This window comes from Cygnus olor, chromosome 11, assembly GCF_009769625.2.
Source record: "Cygnus olor isolate bCygOlo1 chromosome 11, bCygOlo1.pri.v2, whole genome shotgun sequence".
Classification (NCBI taxonomy): domain Eukaryota; kingdom Metazoa; phylum Chordata; class Aves; order Anseriformes; family Anatidae; genus Cygnus; species Cygnus olor.
Genome location: NC_049179.1, coordinates 8,709,685 through 8,730,264, shown reverse-complemented (window position 1 = coordinate 8,730,264; position 20,580 = coordinate 8,709,685). Strand labels below are relative to the sequence as shown.

Sequence of the window (20,580 nt, the reverse complement as noted above, 5' to 3'; positions counted from 1 at the left end):
AGTTTGCTAACCACTGGCAACCAGCCACAGAAGAATGTCACGCAGGCTTTTCATGTGGATTATGGGACACTAACCTGTACAGCAGTGGTATACTATGAACTCTGCTGCTCACTTTAGGAGAATGACTTCCTAGTTATTAGCTAACCAAAAACAAGCTCGCTCAGCTTCAACAGGAATTTGGGGTTGATCCATATCTCCAACTGGAAACAATGCGTAGATGGTAAAATACTCATTAGCAGAAATAGGGTGCACTCTAGAATCAGTTATATGACCAGACCCAACATTAGGTTTGTCTTTGTTCACACATCAAATGGTGCAGAAGACCACCATATTTTGACTGAAAGGTGGAAAAAAAGCTTTTTCCTGAGGTAATGCATATAGAAGCTAGAACATGCAACTCCCACCATTATTTTTTCTAAGACTACCAGCACTTCAAATCATAGCCAAAATTAATATACTTTTAGACTCTTTCAGTTACCCGTCCTTTCAGGCCTCTTTGGCTGACCCTAAGACATCAGATGTTCATCTACATTGACAAGTTTAAGATTAGCAGAACTGCAAGATCCTTCTAGTAGCTCTGAAAATCTTGCCAAATTCTCCTCAGCCACAGTAAATAAATGCCTGCCCCAGCTTTTCGATGGCTTTTGGCCTTGGAAGCTGGTAGGCCTCAGCTGTACCTGAGTTAGCTACAACAAAAGTTCATTGGGATGGATTGCATAAGCCATGGAATGTCTCAGAGCACTCACCACTGTACTGGATATATTCTTCTACTGTCTCAAGGACACAGTTCTCCTCAAATCACCAAACCTGCATGAGACACTATGGCCCTACCAGGGTTCATTATTTGAACTCTGGAGGGCACGTGTCCCTTATTTTGAAGCATATTCCTAAACACAACTTTAATCAAAAGCCAATGACTTCCTCACTAAACAGCAATATTCCCATTTAACAATAAGCATATTCCAACAAGGAAAAGGGAGTTTAATGGTACCCGTTTCTCCTCAGGAGGCAGTTTACTCCATTCATTGCCCAGCATCCTGGTGATCTCTGGGAAAGGGACTTCAGGCCTCTTCGCTCGAAGCTGCTCCCTACGCTCATTCATGAATCTCACATACCCTGTGAGGGGGGATTTGGGGGCATTGCTGTCCCTAAGAGGTTTCTTCCTCTTTCTCCCTTTGGCCCAGCCTCCTCGTTTAGTTCTTTGCTGCTGCAAAATGAAAACAGAAGAAAATTCAGATTGAAGGTAAAAAATTACCACCAATGGAAGAAATAAATATTCATTTCTCAAACATTTTCATCAGGACTATATTGCTGTAATGTATCCTTGCCATGGGTGTCCTTCAGTAAGCTTCAAACCTTACCTTAGAGCAATTCTGATTTTCTCGTAAGCAAAGCCCAACAAGAAGCCTCATTGTAAAAAGCTGTTTGCAGTATCACTCCCGGTCCAGTGGGGCAATACAGTAAACTTCTGCATCAACTTCGGACTGTAAAGCCATGAGGAGCGATAGCTCACGCAACTATCACCCTAACTAGAACAAGTGCAAGTAATTTATTTTTTATTCTAGCTCACAGCTCCCTCCCCCCTGCTTTCCCAATGCGTTTGCTTCAATATCATACTTGAAGAGTTCGCAAATGAGCTAGCAATTTTTAACTACCTAGCTATTTTGCACCTTCCAAATCCTTTGCCTTTGTGCATTGCATGACCAAAACGTGGGTGACAGAATAGCAGATATGCTTTTGTATTCTAGCTTATTCTATAGGCTTTCTTTTCCACAAATTGTCTCCAATAAAGAGATGAACAAACTTCAAAGGGAACATTGTAAGATTTGCCTGTGGCACAGAGCTCAAAAGAATCACGTAACTATCACTCATCCTCCTGGTTTCACGTTACTACAGTAATCTCTCGACAACACTATTTTCTTACAGTGTGTACACACAACTATTCTGGTATTTCTAATCTCTCCCCAAATCAACATGTTCCTGAAATCATGTTAGTTTTAGTTCCCTTTCTAGGATTTTACTGCTTCCTTAAACAAGGACCTCAGAGCTGAGGACAAACTACAAGGAGGAAAATCAAATGCATCTATCAAAATACCTAAATCACTTTAATGTCAAGCTTCAGTTCCTTCATGATTTAGTCACCAAAAATCAGTGTGGGATAGTACACAAGCTGCAGCCTAAAGAGTAAGTATAACACTTTCAAAGACATCAGCTACTCCCAGAACAGTGCAGTGGTCTTGCTTTCCCACCTCACAAGAGAGAAAATAAATTGTGGCCATGGAACATTCAGTCCTCCAGAAAAGTAGAGGCAGTACCAGTCTGGGGACCCTACTAGCTAAGCTAGAGACAGAGATCATCTCTGCACAGCATGACTGCTAGCTTGCCATGGCAAACAGTTGTGCAACACTGGTAAAATAACTAGGGAGAATCAAAAGATGAAAAATGGCATATGGATGAAAAGTTGTGATCTTATCCAAAACAATCTGGGTAGTTAAACTGTAATGACCGAACTCCATGCTTTTGCTTCATTGACAAATCACCATTATTTTAGCTCACCTCCTCCTCAGGTTTCTGCTCAGTGTTTTCAGCAGTATTAGAAGACTCATTTTGCAGCTGCTGAACCTGTGACAAATCCTCCACCAAATCTGGGTTATTCACAGACTGTGAAGCTCCACCAGTGAATGAACTCTCAGAATGAGCTACTCTGAAAAAGCACATAATAGCAGAAGAAAAAATTAATCATCATATTGCTAAATCACTTCCTCCCTAAACTTCCAAAACATGAAAAAACATTGCAAATATATTCAGTTCTGACACTATCAAGAAAAGAAAAAGATTTTGAAAAAGTCACTTCAGAAGAACTGGCTGTTCCATCCAAGCAACTGCTATAGCTACCACAGTTACTATGAAAGCCAGCTTGATTTTTAGTGTTACTTAGTCTCATTTTTAGTGAAGCTTTTGATTATACAAACTGTCAATCAAATCTGTTTGAATCAGAAATCAGAAAGCATGAATCTACTCCTTAAAAAAAAGTAAAATATCTTTGAAATAAAACATTTCAACTTCAACAATATATACACCTTTCTCATTGCATTTAGTGTATTTTCCCCACAAACACACTTCAGAGATTAAATCTCATTCAACATAATTTCCTGTTGATACATGTAGATATTGAAAGCACAAACATGCCTAGATCCCAAGAGGTTCCTGAACGGCCACTGTTAATTCTGCTGCAAGAACTGTATCAGTTGACCATACTCTAAGAAAGGACAAGCTGCCTGGAGGCCAGAAAAACAAAAACAGTGACAAATAAAAAGTAGGTTATGAAGGCAGGTACATAAAGACGAGCATATATTTTGGGGGCATCAACCCCAGAGTTATTCTTACCACTGTGCTCAGTGGGCAAATTCATGTAAGACTCTGGGACTCCTCTCAGATTCTAATTCTTTATTAAGCTAGGCTTGGAGGTTACTTGACCTTGCCTTGTTACATTCCTGAAAATTACTGTAACAGTAGCATATGCATCAAGTCTACTTTGTCCATTTATTCAGCTCTACAGCTGCTCACATACATGCCAACATTAAATATATAAAAAAAGTGTTCCCGCAATAAAATGTAGAATACAGCTCTTGAAAATTGAGATATTTAATACAAATTATTAGCTGATTGCCTACAGGAAAATTCACCTTTAACTAAAGAACACTGTATTTTCATTACTATTATCAGCAATCAGGGCATAATTACCAGTAAAGAAACAAGGGCTGTAGAGATCCATGCCTGGCTTTCAGATATCAGATTGGTTTTTTTTCCCTTCTTGCCTCTCGAATTGTTAGTAATAAGAACTAATACACACTCCTCTAATAACATTCAGTAGGTGTCAAAGAGAAAATGGAACAATGGAGTTCCTCGGAATCACTGTTATGATTTGAGGAACATTTCAGCTTTCCTGTCACTCCTTAGCAGGGAATCTTTTCCAACCACATGTGTAAGGAACTTCAATGGATGTGTAGCCAGTTGCAATGGAACATGAAAGCTCATTCAATACACTAATACCTCTTAAACACAAACCTACTTTGAACATGTAACTTCATTTGGCACCAGCAGGTCTGAAGTCCCAAATAAATAAAACCAAATTTGAAGCAAGTGTCTCCATATCTATTTTTACAGGGCTTTACCTGTCTGCAAAGTCTGAACTTTATTGCCTGGTGCTTTACAAAACAGAAGCTTCACATATCAACACAGAACAAGAATCCCATGTATTCCTAGAGGACTACTACTTTTGTCATTGTGATTTTAAGAGAGGCTGTTGTTTCAGTCTGTAAAAGCAGAGTTAGTCTGACAAAAAGCAAAGACATCACTTTCTCAGTGAGTGCCAGAGATCAGTGATGAATAACTGATGAATATCATTACGAGAAATCACAGCCCTTCCCCACCCTCCAACAGGCCTCATAAATCTCTCAAAAAATAAAATCCTAGGGAAGCAAACTTTTCAAGATAAAAGGGATGTTAACGAAAATGTTGTGATTGTTTCCATCAGTTCAGAAGAGTTCTGTTTTCTACTATACATGGAGACGTGATGGTCTATCAAGGCCAAAGGAGTGTTGCAGGATTTATCTTTGTTGGGTTTTGTTTAAATGGCTTGGGATACCCTCTTCCCACTGAAACAGCTTCCCTGGCAAATCTAGCGACAGCTGAATGTTAAAAAAAAAGGAGTCACTTACCCAGTCACAGTAATATCACTACCTTCCTTAGATCCATCTTCATCTGCAAAAAGTGGAGGAAGGGTGGAGCCAGCCACCAAGTTCTCCATACCTCTGGTTAAAAAAAAAGAAGTTAAGTTCTCATTGTTTCCCTTCAGCAATGCTTCTGCTTAAATGTCACAATGTACCACAGACTTTTTTACCCCCTAGAAAAATTGACCAGCCATAACTAGTTGACCAGATCCTGCCAGCAGCCATGCTTAAGGACAGAAGAAAGATTGTAAATGATGATCAGAACTTGCCTGTTACTGAGCCCTGTGCCAACATCACACTGTCACTAGAAATCCCACTGTGGCACTGTATTACCCCTTAAGGTAAATTTTCATTCATCATACTCAGCACACAAGTACATAGATCCCACTCTTCCGATCCACCTTCCAGTTGAACCTAAGACTGTGTATCCTTACCACACAACTCTTCTCCTATATTTGGTCAAAATTGGCCAAAGGACTCAAAAGGCTTTTCTCAGGAACAGAGAGCATAATCATACATCGGCCCTTCCTCCAAAGGGCCGAGGACGTCTCAGCTTTGTGTAATGCTAAGCAGCGCCAGTTCTGGGGTTACAGCACCATGGGCATGGCCTCACTGTGTGGATGCCCGAACCCGAGCAAAGCCTACACTGTAGTCCTACGTCCCGCAAGAGATGTGGTACCCAGGTGCTTAGTTGTCTGCTGGGGGAATTCTAGGATCAAGATATACCTTTTAAGCTCACCTCATCCCAGATGAGGGTTTGGAAATAAAGATAACTTAAAATGCGACGATACACACAGTTTGTTATCAGGGAAGTGGAGCGTAATACTGGCCTTGAGTGCCAACAAAGCAACCAGTCTCCAGCAAAATCAGACTATTTAAATTGCCGAGAGAACAATTTCCTTCATCAATAATAAATCTCCATTTTTTTTCCTGAGATTGTGAGCTCTGCTCTATTCATTTCCTGCCTCAGTGAAAACAGGCTGCTGCCTTTAGCAGCAGCTCTACACCTTCATAAGCTACTACAGATATTAGCTCACAAACAAATCTCTGGTAAATCTCCAATTTGCTCAGTTAAGCAAATGCTCAGTTAATGCTCACAGCAGGAGATCAATCGAAGGTCTCTGTGAAACACTCATTGTGTCTAATTTCCACCAGAAAGCACATTTCAGTTTCCAAACAAGACCACCCATCCTGTACATGAAGGAGCAAAGTGCAAGAAAGCACCATAGGTAACAAAACCAAGCTCTCAGGATGGGCAGCGGCTTTGCAAGTTCAGATTGGACACTAGAAAAAAAATCACCATGAGAGCAGCCCAGCACCTGAGCAGGTTACCAGAGGGGTGGTAGCAGAGTAGTATATCCCTGCAGAGTTTACATGCTGTTATACAAAGCTGCAACTCACTTGAACTAGCGTTGGAAATAGCCCTGCCTGAGTGGGAGGCTGAACTCGGATGACCTCCAGATGTCCCCACTGCGATACATCTGCAGTTTTCTGAACTGGAACTCCACATTACACTTCCTTGCAAACACTAGCATCTCTGACATAAAAAGCAGGAAAACTGACTGAAAACTCTCAAATACAAAGCTTTTAGGAAAGGGGGGCTAGGTGCACTGGTTGAGGACACAGAATTTTCACTATTAAAGAAGGATAAGCAAACCATACCTCACATGTACAGAAGAATCTAACTGAGGGTTGGGGCTTCAGGTATTACAAGAAAAAAATGATAATTCAAATGATTTGAAGAATGAACTCTTCTGATGCCCCAAAAGCAGTTTAGGCACAGCTACTAAATACACAATGTAAATCACTTCATGCAGTTATCAAGAGAGCAATCAACTTTTGCTTTATGTTACACAATCCCTTCCAGTTTTGGCAGCCAAAAATTCTAAATTAATCTTTTACCAAAAAAAAAAAAAAAAAGGAAGCTTAAACAATAAGACTAAAGCCTTGGTAACGTGTTTTAAAATGCTTATGAAAAGCTTTACGCATGTCTGAAAAAAAGCTTTCTTTGTTGTTCAGGCACCTCCAGCAGCCAAGGACGGACCTCTTCTCAACATCACTAAATCAATCTGGTGGCACTCAGCACTCCCACATTGCCTTAAAGAGCAGAGACACCCTGATTCTGAGCACACTGTTCCTTACCAAGCGCTCCTGTCCCTGATGCCCACTGTGACCTTCCCACCAGGTCCCCATGTCTGTGCACATCTGGACCTAGTCAGCAGCAATCTCAGCTTGCTTTCTAACTGCGGGGAGGCACCCGGACATCAACCTTAACAACATATAAACAGAACACAAACACAGGAAGCTGGGAGAACACACGCTTCATTCTTTAATTTCTTTATTTATTATTTAACCCATATGCTTTAGCTACGAACTCTTAAAGTTAATTCTGAGCCAAGTCCTAAAGAAATCAATAACAGCAGTGAATTTATAATGGCTTCTGATCTGTTCCAGGAAGCAAGAAAACAAGACAGCTCCCCAAAAGCTGACTGAGAACTGATGGCAGCCTACACAAGTCTCTCAGTCATTTCTTGTACTTGCAGTATTCCAGGCCTTTGCTCCAAAGGCACTATCAGCTAGTTTCAATGCTACTGTAGAGCTAAATGTTCATTTCAGGGATGTAACAAAATGGGCAAAACAACAGCCTGAGGAAAAGAAAGGAATTCCTATTTCTTCAACCTGAGCTTCTGCAGAATTCACAGGACTTGAAAAGGACAGCTGCAAAGTCCAAACTAGAATTGTGCTGAATGCAGACATAAAACTGTGAAACTGATATAAATTCCAAATCCCTACAAGCATTCCGATTCGGTGCGAGCAAGCACCATCTCCAAACAAAACCAATCAATTCAAACCAGAGCAGCTCTGAGCTTACTGCATTGCTACACTACTACTCGTGATGGCTCAAGGAAGCAACCAGCTAAGTAGGACTACAAGTCAGATTCATTTACAATTGTCTTGGATAAAGTGCTTGCAGAACAGTGATTTACTCTGGGATAGATCAACCTGGAAGGGTCTGGCATGTACTCAACTGTATTTCTTTACAACTTATGCAGGGTGGGACACCCAAACCAAGACTGCAATGCTCCATCTTACCACCACCTGGAGTTTCTACAGCAGTTGTGCTCCCATTTGAAACACGGTATTTTTCAGCCAGCAACAATGTTCCTGGAATACCAGCAGCAAGCACAAACCTCCTGTTGCACTAGGGCTAACAATCAGCAATACATTTTCCTGACTTTGCCTGAGGTCCAAACACTCCAGGCTCTCCTTTGCACTGACTTTCCTCCAAATGCAGGCTCCATAGGAACATAAGATTTAGGGGTTTTTCTCTTCTATTTCCTACACCCAGCATAACAGTGATCAACTGCAGAACAGTAACAATAACCTGATCTGGAGGCTGGAAGAGCTTTTTGTATGCTTGGTTTGGGGTGCATTACCAACCCACATTTTAAAAGGATAAAACACAAAAGCAAAGAAATCGAGTACAAACTGAAGCTCCACATTGTGTGTGCAAAATCCCAGATGGAACACCAAGAAAAATCCTAGTCGGGACCATTCCATGCTCCCAATGTTCAAACATTGCTAAGATTTCCAAAGATCTGTCAGCCACTTATCTGAACATTAGACCCCTATGAGCCTAAAAAAGGTTGTACGTTATCCTAATCCACCAAAACCAGCTTGGTTTTACCTTTTTCCTACCCCTTCCTTCTCTTATCTCTCAGGAGAAACAAAGGCTTTGTGGTCCAGAAACACTACACAACAGTACTCTAACTTCCAATTTAAGTTTCCTGCCTGGATGGCCACTTCACTTCATAAATACTACAGTGTACAAACACGGTTTGACAAACATTACTGGAGAAATCAAAAAAACTTGCACAGCATAAAGACTGAAGTGCTCCTATACACAGCAGGGAATCAGCTGAAAAACCAGAAGTTTTCTTGATCTTTTTTCACGTTACGTTTTGTAGGCCATGTCATGTAATAGCAATGTTCTTCTAATAGAAAAAGATGAAGTGGCTGTCAGTTATATTTTGAGTAGACAAAGCTACCATACAATCTAATCTCTAGTAACATCCATGTAATAGGAAGGAAAAGTTAGAAGAAGGTAATTGTTAAATCACCTGTTTAGAACAAATCTCTAACATGGGCTAGACAAAATGACTGACACGTCTGCAACATCATTACTATGGTTGCAGTGTTCACAGTGCTGTTACAGGGCAGCACACCTACACGTGCAGGTTCTAGATTCTGCATCACCCCAGACAAACTTTTTTTAAGCCTTCTACACGTGCAACAAAGGGTAACATTTGTCACAGAGAACTTTCCCTTCAGAGAATCAGGCCATTCCACTCAAGCAGCAGACCATCTTGATATAGCACACTTGCATTTTTATTTTTCAAAGGAGATCGGAGTCAGAGCTGAACACGTTCACAGCCAGACTGTTACAGCTACGTGAACTACAAACAGCCCTTCTTCTCGAACACTGGGCGCTGCTGGATCTTGGCACAACCCAAATGAAGAAACAGCCTGTTCCAGACCCAAAACAAAGCAATTACTGTGCACTCTCCAAAATAGTCATTGCTTCAACAAAGTGTAACTTGCTTTGCTGGTGTCAAGCGATGCACAACATATGTGAAGTGAGGCTGGACTCTACAGTGCCTGCACACGTCTGGCCATGCAGTCACTGTCAGATGCAGACTGACTTCCTATTCAGCCCAAGGCCACATGGGAGGGGTCCTGGGATTGCCCTGAACACTTGAAAAAAATAGTCAAAATAATCCCGAGCAATGTTGCCTTTACAGTGACTACAGCATATCAGATTCTTAAGCAAAAGAATCGGGAATTACTAAATTAGTCACTCAATTAAAAGGTAAGGTTATAAAGACACATTTATTAGAGTTAAGCATATTTAAATATGAAGTCAGCATCACAAGCCCAATGCTCAGCCTGTATAAAGCATTGCCCGAGTTCTGATTACCTCATTGACAGCTCTGTTTTAGAAACATGGCTGCTGAGGAGGCTTTTCCTCCCATACTTCCTGTTCCTAACCTCTCGTGTCTTTCTTTGCCAGAACAAGTAGCTCCAAAATTTACCTTTCAGAGGACAGCAGATAAGTATCTTCTGCTACATCACAGAGGAACCACAGTACTCCTTAGCTAAGCATCAGAATCCAAGCACTTCATAATGTAAATAATTTAAACCCAGAAAATTTTTTGAGAGATGAATCGATAGGATCATCACTTTCTCTGTCTGTCTACATGTAGTCAGAATATGAGAAAGAAAACTAAAGCAAGTACATCTTCAATTAAAACCACAATGATTTCGGATCTGTCAGAGAAAGTTCACATTCTCTCCTGACAGCAGCATTTTCTTCCATCAAATTGGAGCAGAAGCATATTATCCAACATCCTTAACTGCAAGAGACAGATTTGACTTTTTCCCCTATAGGCAACTCATTAGAAAAAGGTCTTTGACTTCAGGAAAATCACACGTCAAACCCAACATGACGAAGGTTTCTCTGTCAGACCAGAAAGCATATACACAAGAGAACAGCCAATTGCTTTTATTTTTACTTCTTGCCAGTAAAAATAAAAACCACCAAAGACCAAAATAAAGACTTGCAGGAAAAGATTCCAGACCTCCATTTCATTTCCAAGCAGTCTAAGGAAAGGAAGGGAAGATGTAGAGCTTAGTTTTATGCTTAGTTTACTCGGCTCTTTGTGGCAAGCATTACCAAAGCTATTAATACTAAAGCTTTAGTATCACCTGCCAAACATCTGCAAAATTTTCTTTTTAAAAAGCACGGGTGTTCAGTTCTATATTCTACCTTTATTTACAAATCGCATTATGATAGGGCATATTTAAGTCACCTCATATACACCATATTCTGTTTTCTGCAATTTATATTCACAGACAAGAGATGTATGCCCAACTCCACAGACAAAAGCAAATACAGATCCAGGCTGAACTGTCTCCCTTCAAACACACACAAGAAATTCTGCATTGGCAATACACAAGCTTTTTAGATCACCTGAGGGAAAATAACTCCATATGGAGAAGACTGTACAAGTAGTCATTCTACCCACCCCTACACAGCTAAATGAGTAACTGCAGACTAGGTTACGAGTGGAGAGGCTTTGCCATCCAGCCCTTCAATGCAGGCATTAAGCGTCTGAAGATGAGGGTAGCTCATGTTTCTGAATTAACTTTCTTAGTGACAGTGTTAGCTGCCATTTAAAGTAATGCCACTGTACATACACATCTGCAGAACTAATTTAATCCTCACGCTATAGGTCAAGAAAAATCCAAATCAGATCACAAAAAATAAGTATTGGAATAAAACTTGAGATTTCTTTCATTTAATTCATCACTCTACCTAAGGCAAGTCCAGTACCTCACTACCAGGGATGACTGAGGTTGGTCCATAAAAACCTCTGAGTTCCCCCAGCTACTGGAGGCAATCTACCTCTTCACCTGTTCCTTGGAAATCTCTGGGATCTGAGGATCACTTTTCACTGGACATCAAGTTTTCCAATAGCTACTTTTGCATTAACAAGGCAAAACAGATAGCCCATTAACAAAATAACACAACAATGTAATGGACTCAAACCGTGCCTTGAGCACAGACATTTCTCTGAAACCACGGTGATTGTAAAATCATCCAAGACTTGACCAGATATTGTTAGCTTTCCCATTCAGCAAGTGAACAGTTACTTTTCTTCAAAATTAAAGTTGAATTCCATTTATGTCAGTAAGACTCAATTATTTCACTGTTTGGAGAATGCAAACATGAAAGTGCTGTGAGCAAAGCAGTTTATTAAAAAATGTAAATGAACAGACTCCAAAGGTTTTCATGGTGTTTGCTCAGCTCTAACCTTTACCAGCATCACACAAGTGCAGAAACAATATAACTTCATGCTGGAATACCATTATGATTTAAAATACCAAACCCTTATGAACTAGAAATAACTCTGAATGTCAGAGGATCCTGATTGTGACTGACCAGTGAAGTGATAAGTTAGATACTCGAAAATAAAATAATTCAAGAGCGGAAACACCCGCTGTGATTGAAAAGCTGTTTTAAAGCCATTTTACCATTTCTGCCCTCTCTCAGCCTTACCACAAAAGTTGTCAGGCATGTACAGCATATACTCCTAGCTCACTTAAATTCTGAGAATAAAAACTAGCTGCTGCCACAGAGGAATACGGATTGGAATTTCCCATGCACATACCCAACAAAACAAGTCATTACTGACCATTTTACACAATATGGGGTTGAATACTTTGGATGTGAGAATATACTGAATAAGGGATTGAGTATACACTTAAAAGAATGACTCACCACAGGCTTCGTGACCCAACACAAAGGCATCTACTCTGACCTCAAGAGCAACAACGACAGCATGGAACTGGATATTTTAAATGCACTGATATGGGTACAGGGACAAAGGTTAGAGGAAATGAAGTGTGGGAAGAATAAGTGATTCTCACACAAAACAGACAACTGATTCTGCTTGTTTTCAGACAGGACCCATCTTTAGAGAAAAATGACATATCAGCTTCCTTTTGCTCTCATTTATGTTACACTTGTTGTTGCGTTCCATTATTCCAACATACAAGGAATGAGTGTGAGCAAACAAAAACCTGTAATATTTAAAATAAGTCAAAATTTAAATAGCCTTAGTTGTGCAAAGCAGATATATTTTCACGCTCTTATCTGCTATTTCTTTCCCTTTAAAAGATTAACCAAATGGATACTAGCAAATCCTAATAGCAAGAGTAGTGAATATCTGGGATAGACTGATTGGGGAGCTTGCAGTTTCTAACCTGTTCTTGAAGCTCTCCAGTAATGGATAAACATGCATCAGAAAAGAAAGTTTGCATTAAACACACCAAAATCTCTTCAGCCAAGGCTCTTCTAACAGATCCTTCAATTTGGGATGATTTCCCACACATCATGTCACTGGCATCATAGGATTCGAATTGCACAGATCTCAGAAACAGACTAAGATGGAAAAAGGAATAAGGACAACAAGCACAGAACAGACAAGATTCAAGCAGCTATCAAGAAAACGGTAGAACCTTGTCTGGGTTCAGGAGAGTAGAAGGATACTTCAACTTGCAATACTTCATTGGATCCCCAAGCCATTTCCCGTAGCAGCCTGGACAAATTGCTCTGACAACAGTTGCTAACAGCTCCTACCAGCTGTCTTACTGATGCTGCAATCTTTTCTTTGTGCCCATCATTTTCTATCACGTGCAAGAAGACAAAACAAGCCAGGGGAAAGTAGTGACTAAGAACAGGGCATCACCACCCAGAGCCTGAAGCCAAAGAACAAACAAGAACCTGGGACAGATGTAAGACCTGTAAGTTTAAACTGCTCTTTCAACTTTCCTCTTCCACTGCTACTTCTCAGGTGCTAGAAATAAGGAACTGCAGGCAGGAAACATGCACAAGCTCTGAAAAAGTACAGTTGATCTACATACACAATAGAGCTAGTCCTAAAAGAGAACATAGATCTTTTCAAATAGGCTGAAGACTGAGCAGACAAGAGGGTGGAGCTCTTATGTATCACAGCCAAAGTCTCAAGCACTCACGCTTGAAAAGATTTCAAATACATGTTTAGTTATAAATGTTCTGAAAGATATTTGGCATTCAACTTCGAGTATTTACTGTATTTAACAAACAGCAAAGATTTATACTGCTTTTACATTTCCTTTTGATGATTTCATTTCTATATATGTTGAAGTAAATATGGTTCCTCTGAGTTAAAACAAATGCTATCCCAATATCCCTATATATGGCTAAAGAGGAGTAGCTGGTTTAGAGGTCATATAGGAAATCTGTAAGAGCTAAGAACACAACCAAATTTCAAAAGCAGCCTTTAAGATGCTACTAACCTTAACCCTTTTATTGTTGGCATCTCAAAAGCTGCTTAGTATACCACTTCATCTTGCTTATGCCACCTAACCATTAGTCCTAACTCAGTTTCAGACAGAGGTAGCTGTGATGGTGTGACTGGAAGACACATTATGCAGTTCTTATTGCAAGGAGAAATGAGAACTGAAGCCTACTGAAAAGATCCGTGACAAAAGGTCAATAACACTCCGGCTTATACAACATTAAATAGTGGGAAAATGGAAAAATATTTGTATTTTCACAAGGGATATAACATATGATGTCACCTCAGTATAACCTAATAAACAGAAGTTCTTTGCCTTGATCAGAAACTGAGACAAGGCAAACTGGTGAAAAACAAGAGACTGGGCAATACTCTGTCTTTTTGGATTTGTGGAACCTAAATATTTTCCAACACAAGTGCAGGCACAGTACAACAACTTCAGGAAACTTATTTCTCTTGGTTACCTTTTGCAGCCTGGTAGAAGTACGTACAGAAATTACCTGAAGATCCATTATCACATTTAATCCTAAACATTAGCTCAGAGGCTTTTCAGTTAGAGAGCTGTCTTTCTAGTCACCAGCACTGTCCTTTTCATTTAAAAAAAGCTACTCTCAAAAAGCTTTCACAGCTGTATTTTGCTCCTCCCTACACCTCCCAAACAAAAGAGAGAAAAAAAGCATGACATTGCATTTTAAACTTTACTTTTTAAATGCAGAAAACATTAAATTTCTATGAAAACTAACAATTGCATTTAAGCTTAGACTTCCTGAGATTAAACATTTGTTGCCGTAATGGAAATTTGGCTTCCCCGGTCTCTAACAGTTCCCCAGAGCAGCTAATTCCCACCCTGAAACTGCTTGCTGACCTCTAGAGAGGGTCGTCTATGTATAGCTGGAGAAGAAATATGCTTACAGCATTCCAGTGCTCCATGGTAAGCTTGCTAAGAAGAATCCTGCAGGTTTAGTCCACAACTATACCAAGTAATCAAATTAGGAAAGGCTTTCCAAAATGTCTGCCTGTAAAAATTGTGGGGTTTTTTTTGATAGTCAAAGTGTTTCATTTACAGCTAACAGTTAATTAGCAAGAAGCAGAAGCTTTCATCTACTATCCACTGACATTTTCTTCTGCTCAAGTATCCCTGTTTCAATCACCATTGACTTGTTTTTGGTCCCATTTAAAATGCTTCTCAGTAACAGTTAATAACTTCACCTGATAATCACATATTTTATAAATAAATGTATACCTCCTAATCATAGAAAAAAATTCTAAAGATTCCAACCAGTTTTGCCAAGTAAGATCCCCCCAGCAAAGCATTAATGTGCAAGGCATACGTCTACAATCACCAAATCACAAAATCCTAGGGGTTGGAAGCGACCTCTGAGATCATTGAGTCCAACCCCCCTACCTCATCCTCATTGCTTTTTTTGTTTGGAAGGCTACAAACAGTTGGAGAAATAAGGTCTTTGTTCTCTGATGTTCTCTGACAGAGATAGTGATGAATGTAAAACAGCATGTAAAAGCAATTGAAAAAATATCTTACAGTGGCCACAAGAATAAAGAGTATCAGGCAACACCTCCCCCAGTCCTGACAAAGCTTGAAGGACAGAAGAATAAAAAAAAAATTCTTCTATTAACAGACTAGAGACAGAAAGCTTGCAAGTACGGAAATTTTTCATTTGATTCATCTATTAACGAGAAAAATCCACAGAGAGCACCTTAATAGGGATTCTAGGATCTTCTCTCCAATTACTGAAGCTAGAGCTGGACTTCCAACATTACACTGCCCCTCCAAAGACTGCCTCTTGCTCCGTATTAAGCTCAGATTTATTCTCAGCTCTGAGTACAAGTAGTACTTATCCTAATTTAAACCATTCCAACAAATTGTGAAAAAACAATGGCGAACTGCCATTTCACAAAGGAGTTACATGTTAGCCTCACTACATAGAATCCAACTTTCAGAGATTTCAAGTAGGTTTAAGTCAGGAGCAGTTTTAAGTATATTTTTTTTCCTTCAGTTGAAAAACTAAGGGCTGCTGTGCTTGCCACTCCACTAATTAGTCCCCTGTTCAATATGTTCTGTCCTTCAAGTGGAGGACACAGCATAATGAACTGCTCACAATTCTGCAACACTAGAGACAGAAAAGTGAGGGACCAAGAACAAGATACTGTAACATCATCAAGTTCTTCACTGCATATAAGCAAGAGATAAGTTTGCGTTTCTAGCCTCACAAGAGGATTATCTGTATGAAAATAGGAGCTTAAATCTGAAAAGAAGTGGCGTCTCCACTACACAAGGATTCGAAGACGCCAAAGCCAGATACATTGTCACTGCATTCTAAGAAGCCAACAAGTTTCAAATTGATGCCATTTTGTTCAAAGACATCAAATTTCAGAAAGCAGAATGAATCAGGCTCTATTTGCGACTTCAGACTGACATTTAAAAAGTCATGGAACACAAACTAATATGATTCACAAGCTTTTTTCTGCCTTCCTTTTTCCTGTACTCAGAGCTTAAGAAGCATGACTTCTGCTTCCACACTTTGTGGAAGCATTTAGTGTTAGTGGAGACTTACAGAATCCTAATAACAGCACACAACAAAGTATACATTCCTTGGAACTGATGAAGCAGAACGGGAATCTGGCCAAATAAAATGGTGGTGTGAGTTGAACATCCGACTAACACTATTTTCAGATATCATTTCTGAACCTCTGCACATCTGGCTATAAATCAGATGTAAGGATAGGCTACAAGACTACTGAGCCAGAGCAGTAGCTTGCTGCCGCTGGGAACAGAAGGCCTTGCTCCTTTCTCACCTGGTTATGGCAATCTCTGGACTCCTCATAGAGCTGCTCCTACCCCACAGCTCTTCCCTTCGGGAGCACCGCAGGGAAGAAGGGAAGCTGGGGATCTTCCACTGTCTTGGTGACAAAGTTGAAAGGACTCAGAAGGCTCAAACACCAGAGCTGTTAAAAAAAAAATTAACGAATGCCTACAGAACCCCCCACTTCTACCAGTGGTGAAGAGTCACGTTAAGTTAAATAAGCCACCCCCAGCCACCAAAGATTATTGCCAGCTGAACTCAATCTGTTAGCAGCTGGTTGTGGAGAGTTTCAGATCACATCAAGAGCAGCTGTTATCTGCCCACATGAAAATAAGCCAAGCACTAGAAGGAACAAATAACAGCTCTCCATTGCCAAAGGCTATAGTTCAGGGGTAGCCTGAGCCTCTTGAACTACTAGCTACTTCAATCACATCATCTTCGGACTGGCAGTTCTGTTTATTAGACGATTTATGTGCTAAGCAAACAGAATAGCTTTTAGTTGATTTATCAAATTAGTTTATGCCAGGTAAAATGGCTCAGCAAAGGATCCAACAGACACTGCAGCTGACACAAGGAAGAAGGGTGCAAGTAGCCCAGCCCAGAGTTAGTGACTTACATTTCTATAACTCTGCAGCCTGAGATTCGGTTTCTCTCCCCCTAAAATTCATGTGGTGTCAGGAACAAAGAACACTTGAAATGATTCCAGTAACCGAGGGCCCTAAAATAGTCAGAAGCATGAGGAAGTATCAGAAAAAAAAATGAGGATTATCTCATAAGTTGTCTTGACATTTTCAGTTTTCTTCTTTCCAATCTAAAGCTAAACATTTATTCTACTAATGAAAGATGATTTTTTCTCATGACTCTGGAAATAGAGAACTAATTCCACAAATTCTGATTCATTTTTTCTAACAAGGGATACTTATTACCATCACTCTTCATATCTTATCTGAATTGCAGAAAGTATACTTTATCTTAATTAAACTGAACAGAAGAGCAGTTGAAATGCATTTTGTCACCCTTCCACATATTGAAACCGTGAGTATTTAATCAAATATCAGTTATCTCAATTTCCTTCCATCAGTAGCAGGAGTCACGTGCAACACCAGCTAAAGCTCACTGCAATAAATGCAGCCTGAGCCAGAAATCTGCTCCACAAGAAGATTCTCGTGTGGTTACCTGACCTGTGCCAGTAACAGACTAGATGTCAGGACTGAAAAGAACCTGCCGTGTCATGTTCTTAGATAACTACACTGCTAGTCAAGTGCGCACAAACATCTTCAGTCCTGTAGCCATTAGCTGATCTTGCACCGGCAAAGTTTACACTTCAACAGAAACAATGAGCACGTGGTGTCACCTAGTGCTCCATTGCCTCCACTGAGTTTTCCAGATTTCTCCAGGTTATCTAGCACTGTTTTGAATCACAAACCTCCAGATCCTGTTTGAGAGCCCCCCTTTATGGACACTATCACAGACATTCAGAGCCAAGAAGCAAGAGCTAATGCAGAACTTGCTCCTTAAAAAATACTCCCTGTAGGAAGACTTAAGAACACTCAAAAATGCCTATATAGTTCAGGACTTTAAGAGACTCCAAAGATATGCTCATCCACTCTAGAAATTCTACACAAGTTGTGATTAATGAGATATTCCAACAAGATGCTGGTCTATTTGATGCAGCGGTAGCTTTAAACAGAACCTCTTTCTAGATTAAGTCTTAAATCCTGATTTTTCATCCTTTAGGTATCAGAAGATGTCTAGGTCAATGCCCTGGATACGTGAAAATAAACACAAGGAGGAAGATGCATATTCTTAAAGAAAGGTAAGCTGTGGAGAAGTGGAAGAGGAACATTCTACCAAAGAAAAAGGTCTGAAATATCATTAAAAAAATGAAACATGTTTAGTACACAAACTTTCTCCTCCTACCTTGGTGCACCATTTGTTCTGTGCTGAGAGCACTTCCCCCCTCCCCATCTTGGCAGAACTGCAATGTTGGTAAACTCCAGATTTAGAAGTGTGAGCAAAAATTCACAGTTTACTGTTTCCGATACTTTTCTTGATACTGATCTGTTTTCTCTGTTGTAAAGTTTCATACTACTACCAGAAATTGCTTTGTCACAGCTCTCTCCACTGCTCTTCCAACTAGAGACTGACACTTTCCTTTCTGTATCATGCCAGGCCCCACATATTTTGAACCCTAGCATAAGATGCTAGATTCCACTACATCAGAAACTCAGCCTTTGACCAACAAGTAATTATGGCCTCAGAGTCACAAGCCTGAGATTATTACTTAGCCTATTCTTATACAAATGGAAAAAACAGGTCATTCTTCCAAAAAAGGTTCACTTGCATTACTGATGGTGCATCAATAACCTGCTTCCAGAAAACAGTACTCCAAACTTAAAAATCATCATGTCATCTTGCATCCAAGGCTTTGAAAACACAGCCAAGGAAACTTGAAGAGAAAAATTGTTACTTTCTTAAACAACAAACGAAGATTCACAAAAACACTAGCTAATTTCATATGAAATATCTGCATTAAGAGATATGACAGAACAGACAGCTGAGTCAACTCTACATTACTAACAAAGCTTTTAGTTGCTACTTGCACTGTACAGATACCAACTAGCCTTAGATGCTTTAAAGAACTGGTTAGAAAAATAGAAACAGTCATTTTGGAAAAGAACTGTTCTTCGTAAATTCACACCTAGTAAACATTTAATGCCAAAGTGTTTTTACCTACCTCTACTGATTTCTTGAAAAGAAATTAAGTTCAACAGTTCCCATAAACACAAGAAATATTCCCCCCTCTTTCTTGGGAAACTCATGGAAGTAAAAACAAAAACAAAAAGCTTAAAGGAACGCAAAAAAAAAATAGTTTGGGAAGCTCTCCAAAGCCAATCCAGTTACCGATATAAAGGGCTTTTTATTGAGGTACATGAACTAGAAAAAAAAAAAGCTCCCCTCACCTAGTCTCCTCAAACCAGTACAACTGTGTTCCCCTGAGTTACCCTTCACTCTAACAGAGGATTAGCAGAAGTGTCCCCTTTGTTAGAAGTGCAGCCTCTCCACCTGTGCTATCAGTTTCTCCTAGCACACACCACAAGACTCCAAAAATCAGTACAGTCTGTGCACACTTCAGTAACAGCAAGTGGGGGTAATTATCAACCACTGCCTGTGGAAGTCAGGAAGTACAGCAAGAATTCAAACACCTGTATCCGCTTGTTTTAATGAAACATGCTTCACATTTGCCTGCAACCTTTAGCCAAGTCAGTGGCAAGCCTGAAAAAAAATCATCCAAATCAAGGCCCTAAAGCAGCCCTGCTTAATCAGAGAAGCATTTCAAATGGAAGGCTGAACTCACTTTGGCAGAGGAGCTACCTGGCTATTTGGACACACCGTGATACCAAGTTAAATACATCTTTCTTTAAATACATTGTGAACAGATAAATTAACAAAGAAAGCTTACATAGCTAACTTGAACATACTAACTTACAATTGTCTCAATTCCTATGCTCTGATACTAAAAATAAGGTTGTGATATGGATACAGAGCAAAAACTCATCTTACAGTTACTGCTTTCATTCAGAAGTCACACGTCTTCTCAGTTCACTGAGCAGCCCCTTGCCATCAGACACAGGTGGCCTTGCTGAGGGAAGATGTCCTGTGAGAAAGGAAGGTAGAAGACAGTAGGAAACTCTCTCTTCTCAGTTTGTTTATTGCAAAGGACAAGAATTTGTTAGTCAACTAACAGCCAGATTCACATAGAAGAATTGAACACTATTCTCAGGTGCTAAAGAAGCATTCCTGTAGAAACATGATTCTCTGATTCTCTTCTGCCTCTAGTCAGCCATAAAAGCGACACCTGTGAGGTTATTCTCTATGCACCTCACTGCAAAAAGCCAAAATAAGAAAAAAAAATCCACTCAGAACAGTGGAGTTAAATCCCCCACACTTTGGTTTTCCTATTTTGAAAACTGCTAGTATTCTTTATAGAATTTAGCTTAAGAAATTTAATCTGAATACACTGCTTTAGCCAGCTTTTCTAAATCTAGATCCCCTTAGAATTCGTAGCATTGACTACTCTGAGACATTCCAGGCTTCTAAGGACAAAAAAAACCCACACAC

General features: G+C 39.9%; 1 protein-coding gene across 8 annotated transcripts in view; it reads right to left on the bottom strand.

Annotated features, from left to right (window-relative positions):
• The window catches only part of HMG20A (high mobility group 20A), a 165,660-nt gene that overhangs the window by 143,949 nt on the left and 1,131 nt on the right, over nucleotides 1–20,580 (bottom strand). For 7 of the 8 annotated variants that reach the window (XR_005823477.1, XR_005823476.1, XR_005823479.1 and 4 more), the window contains exons 2-7: nucleotides 20,023–20,116; nucleotides 17,075–17,176; nucleotides 16,451–16,600; nucleotides 4,722–4,814; nucleotides 2,557–2,704; nucleotides 992–1,207 (exon numbers count right to left, since the gene is read on the bottom strand). Coding sequence is in view for 2 of the 8 variants with exons in the window: in XM_040570646.1 (XP_040426580.1) it covers nucleotides 992–1,207; nucleotides 2,557–2,704; nucleotides 4,722–4,814; nucleotides 16,451–16,479 (486 nt within the window). In the remaining 6 variants the exon portion in view is untranslated. The remainder of the gene's footprint in view (nucleotides 1–991; nucleotides 1,208–2,556; nucleotides 2,705–4,721; nucleotides 4,815–16,450; nucleotides 16,601–17,074; nucleotides 17,177–20,022; nucleotides 20,117–20,580) is intronic. The other variant, XM_040570647.1, reaches the window with a different exon arrangement.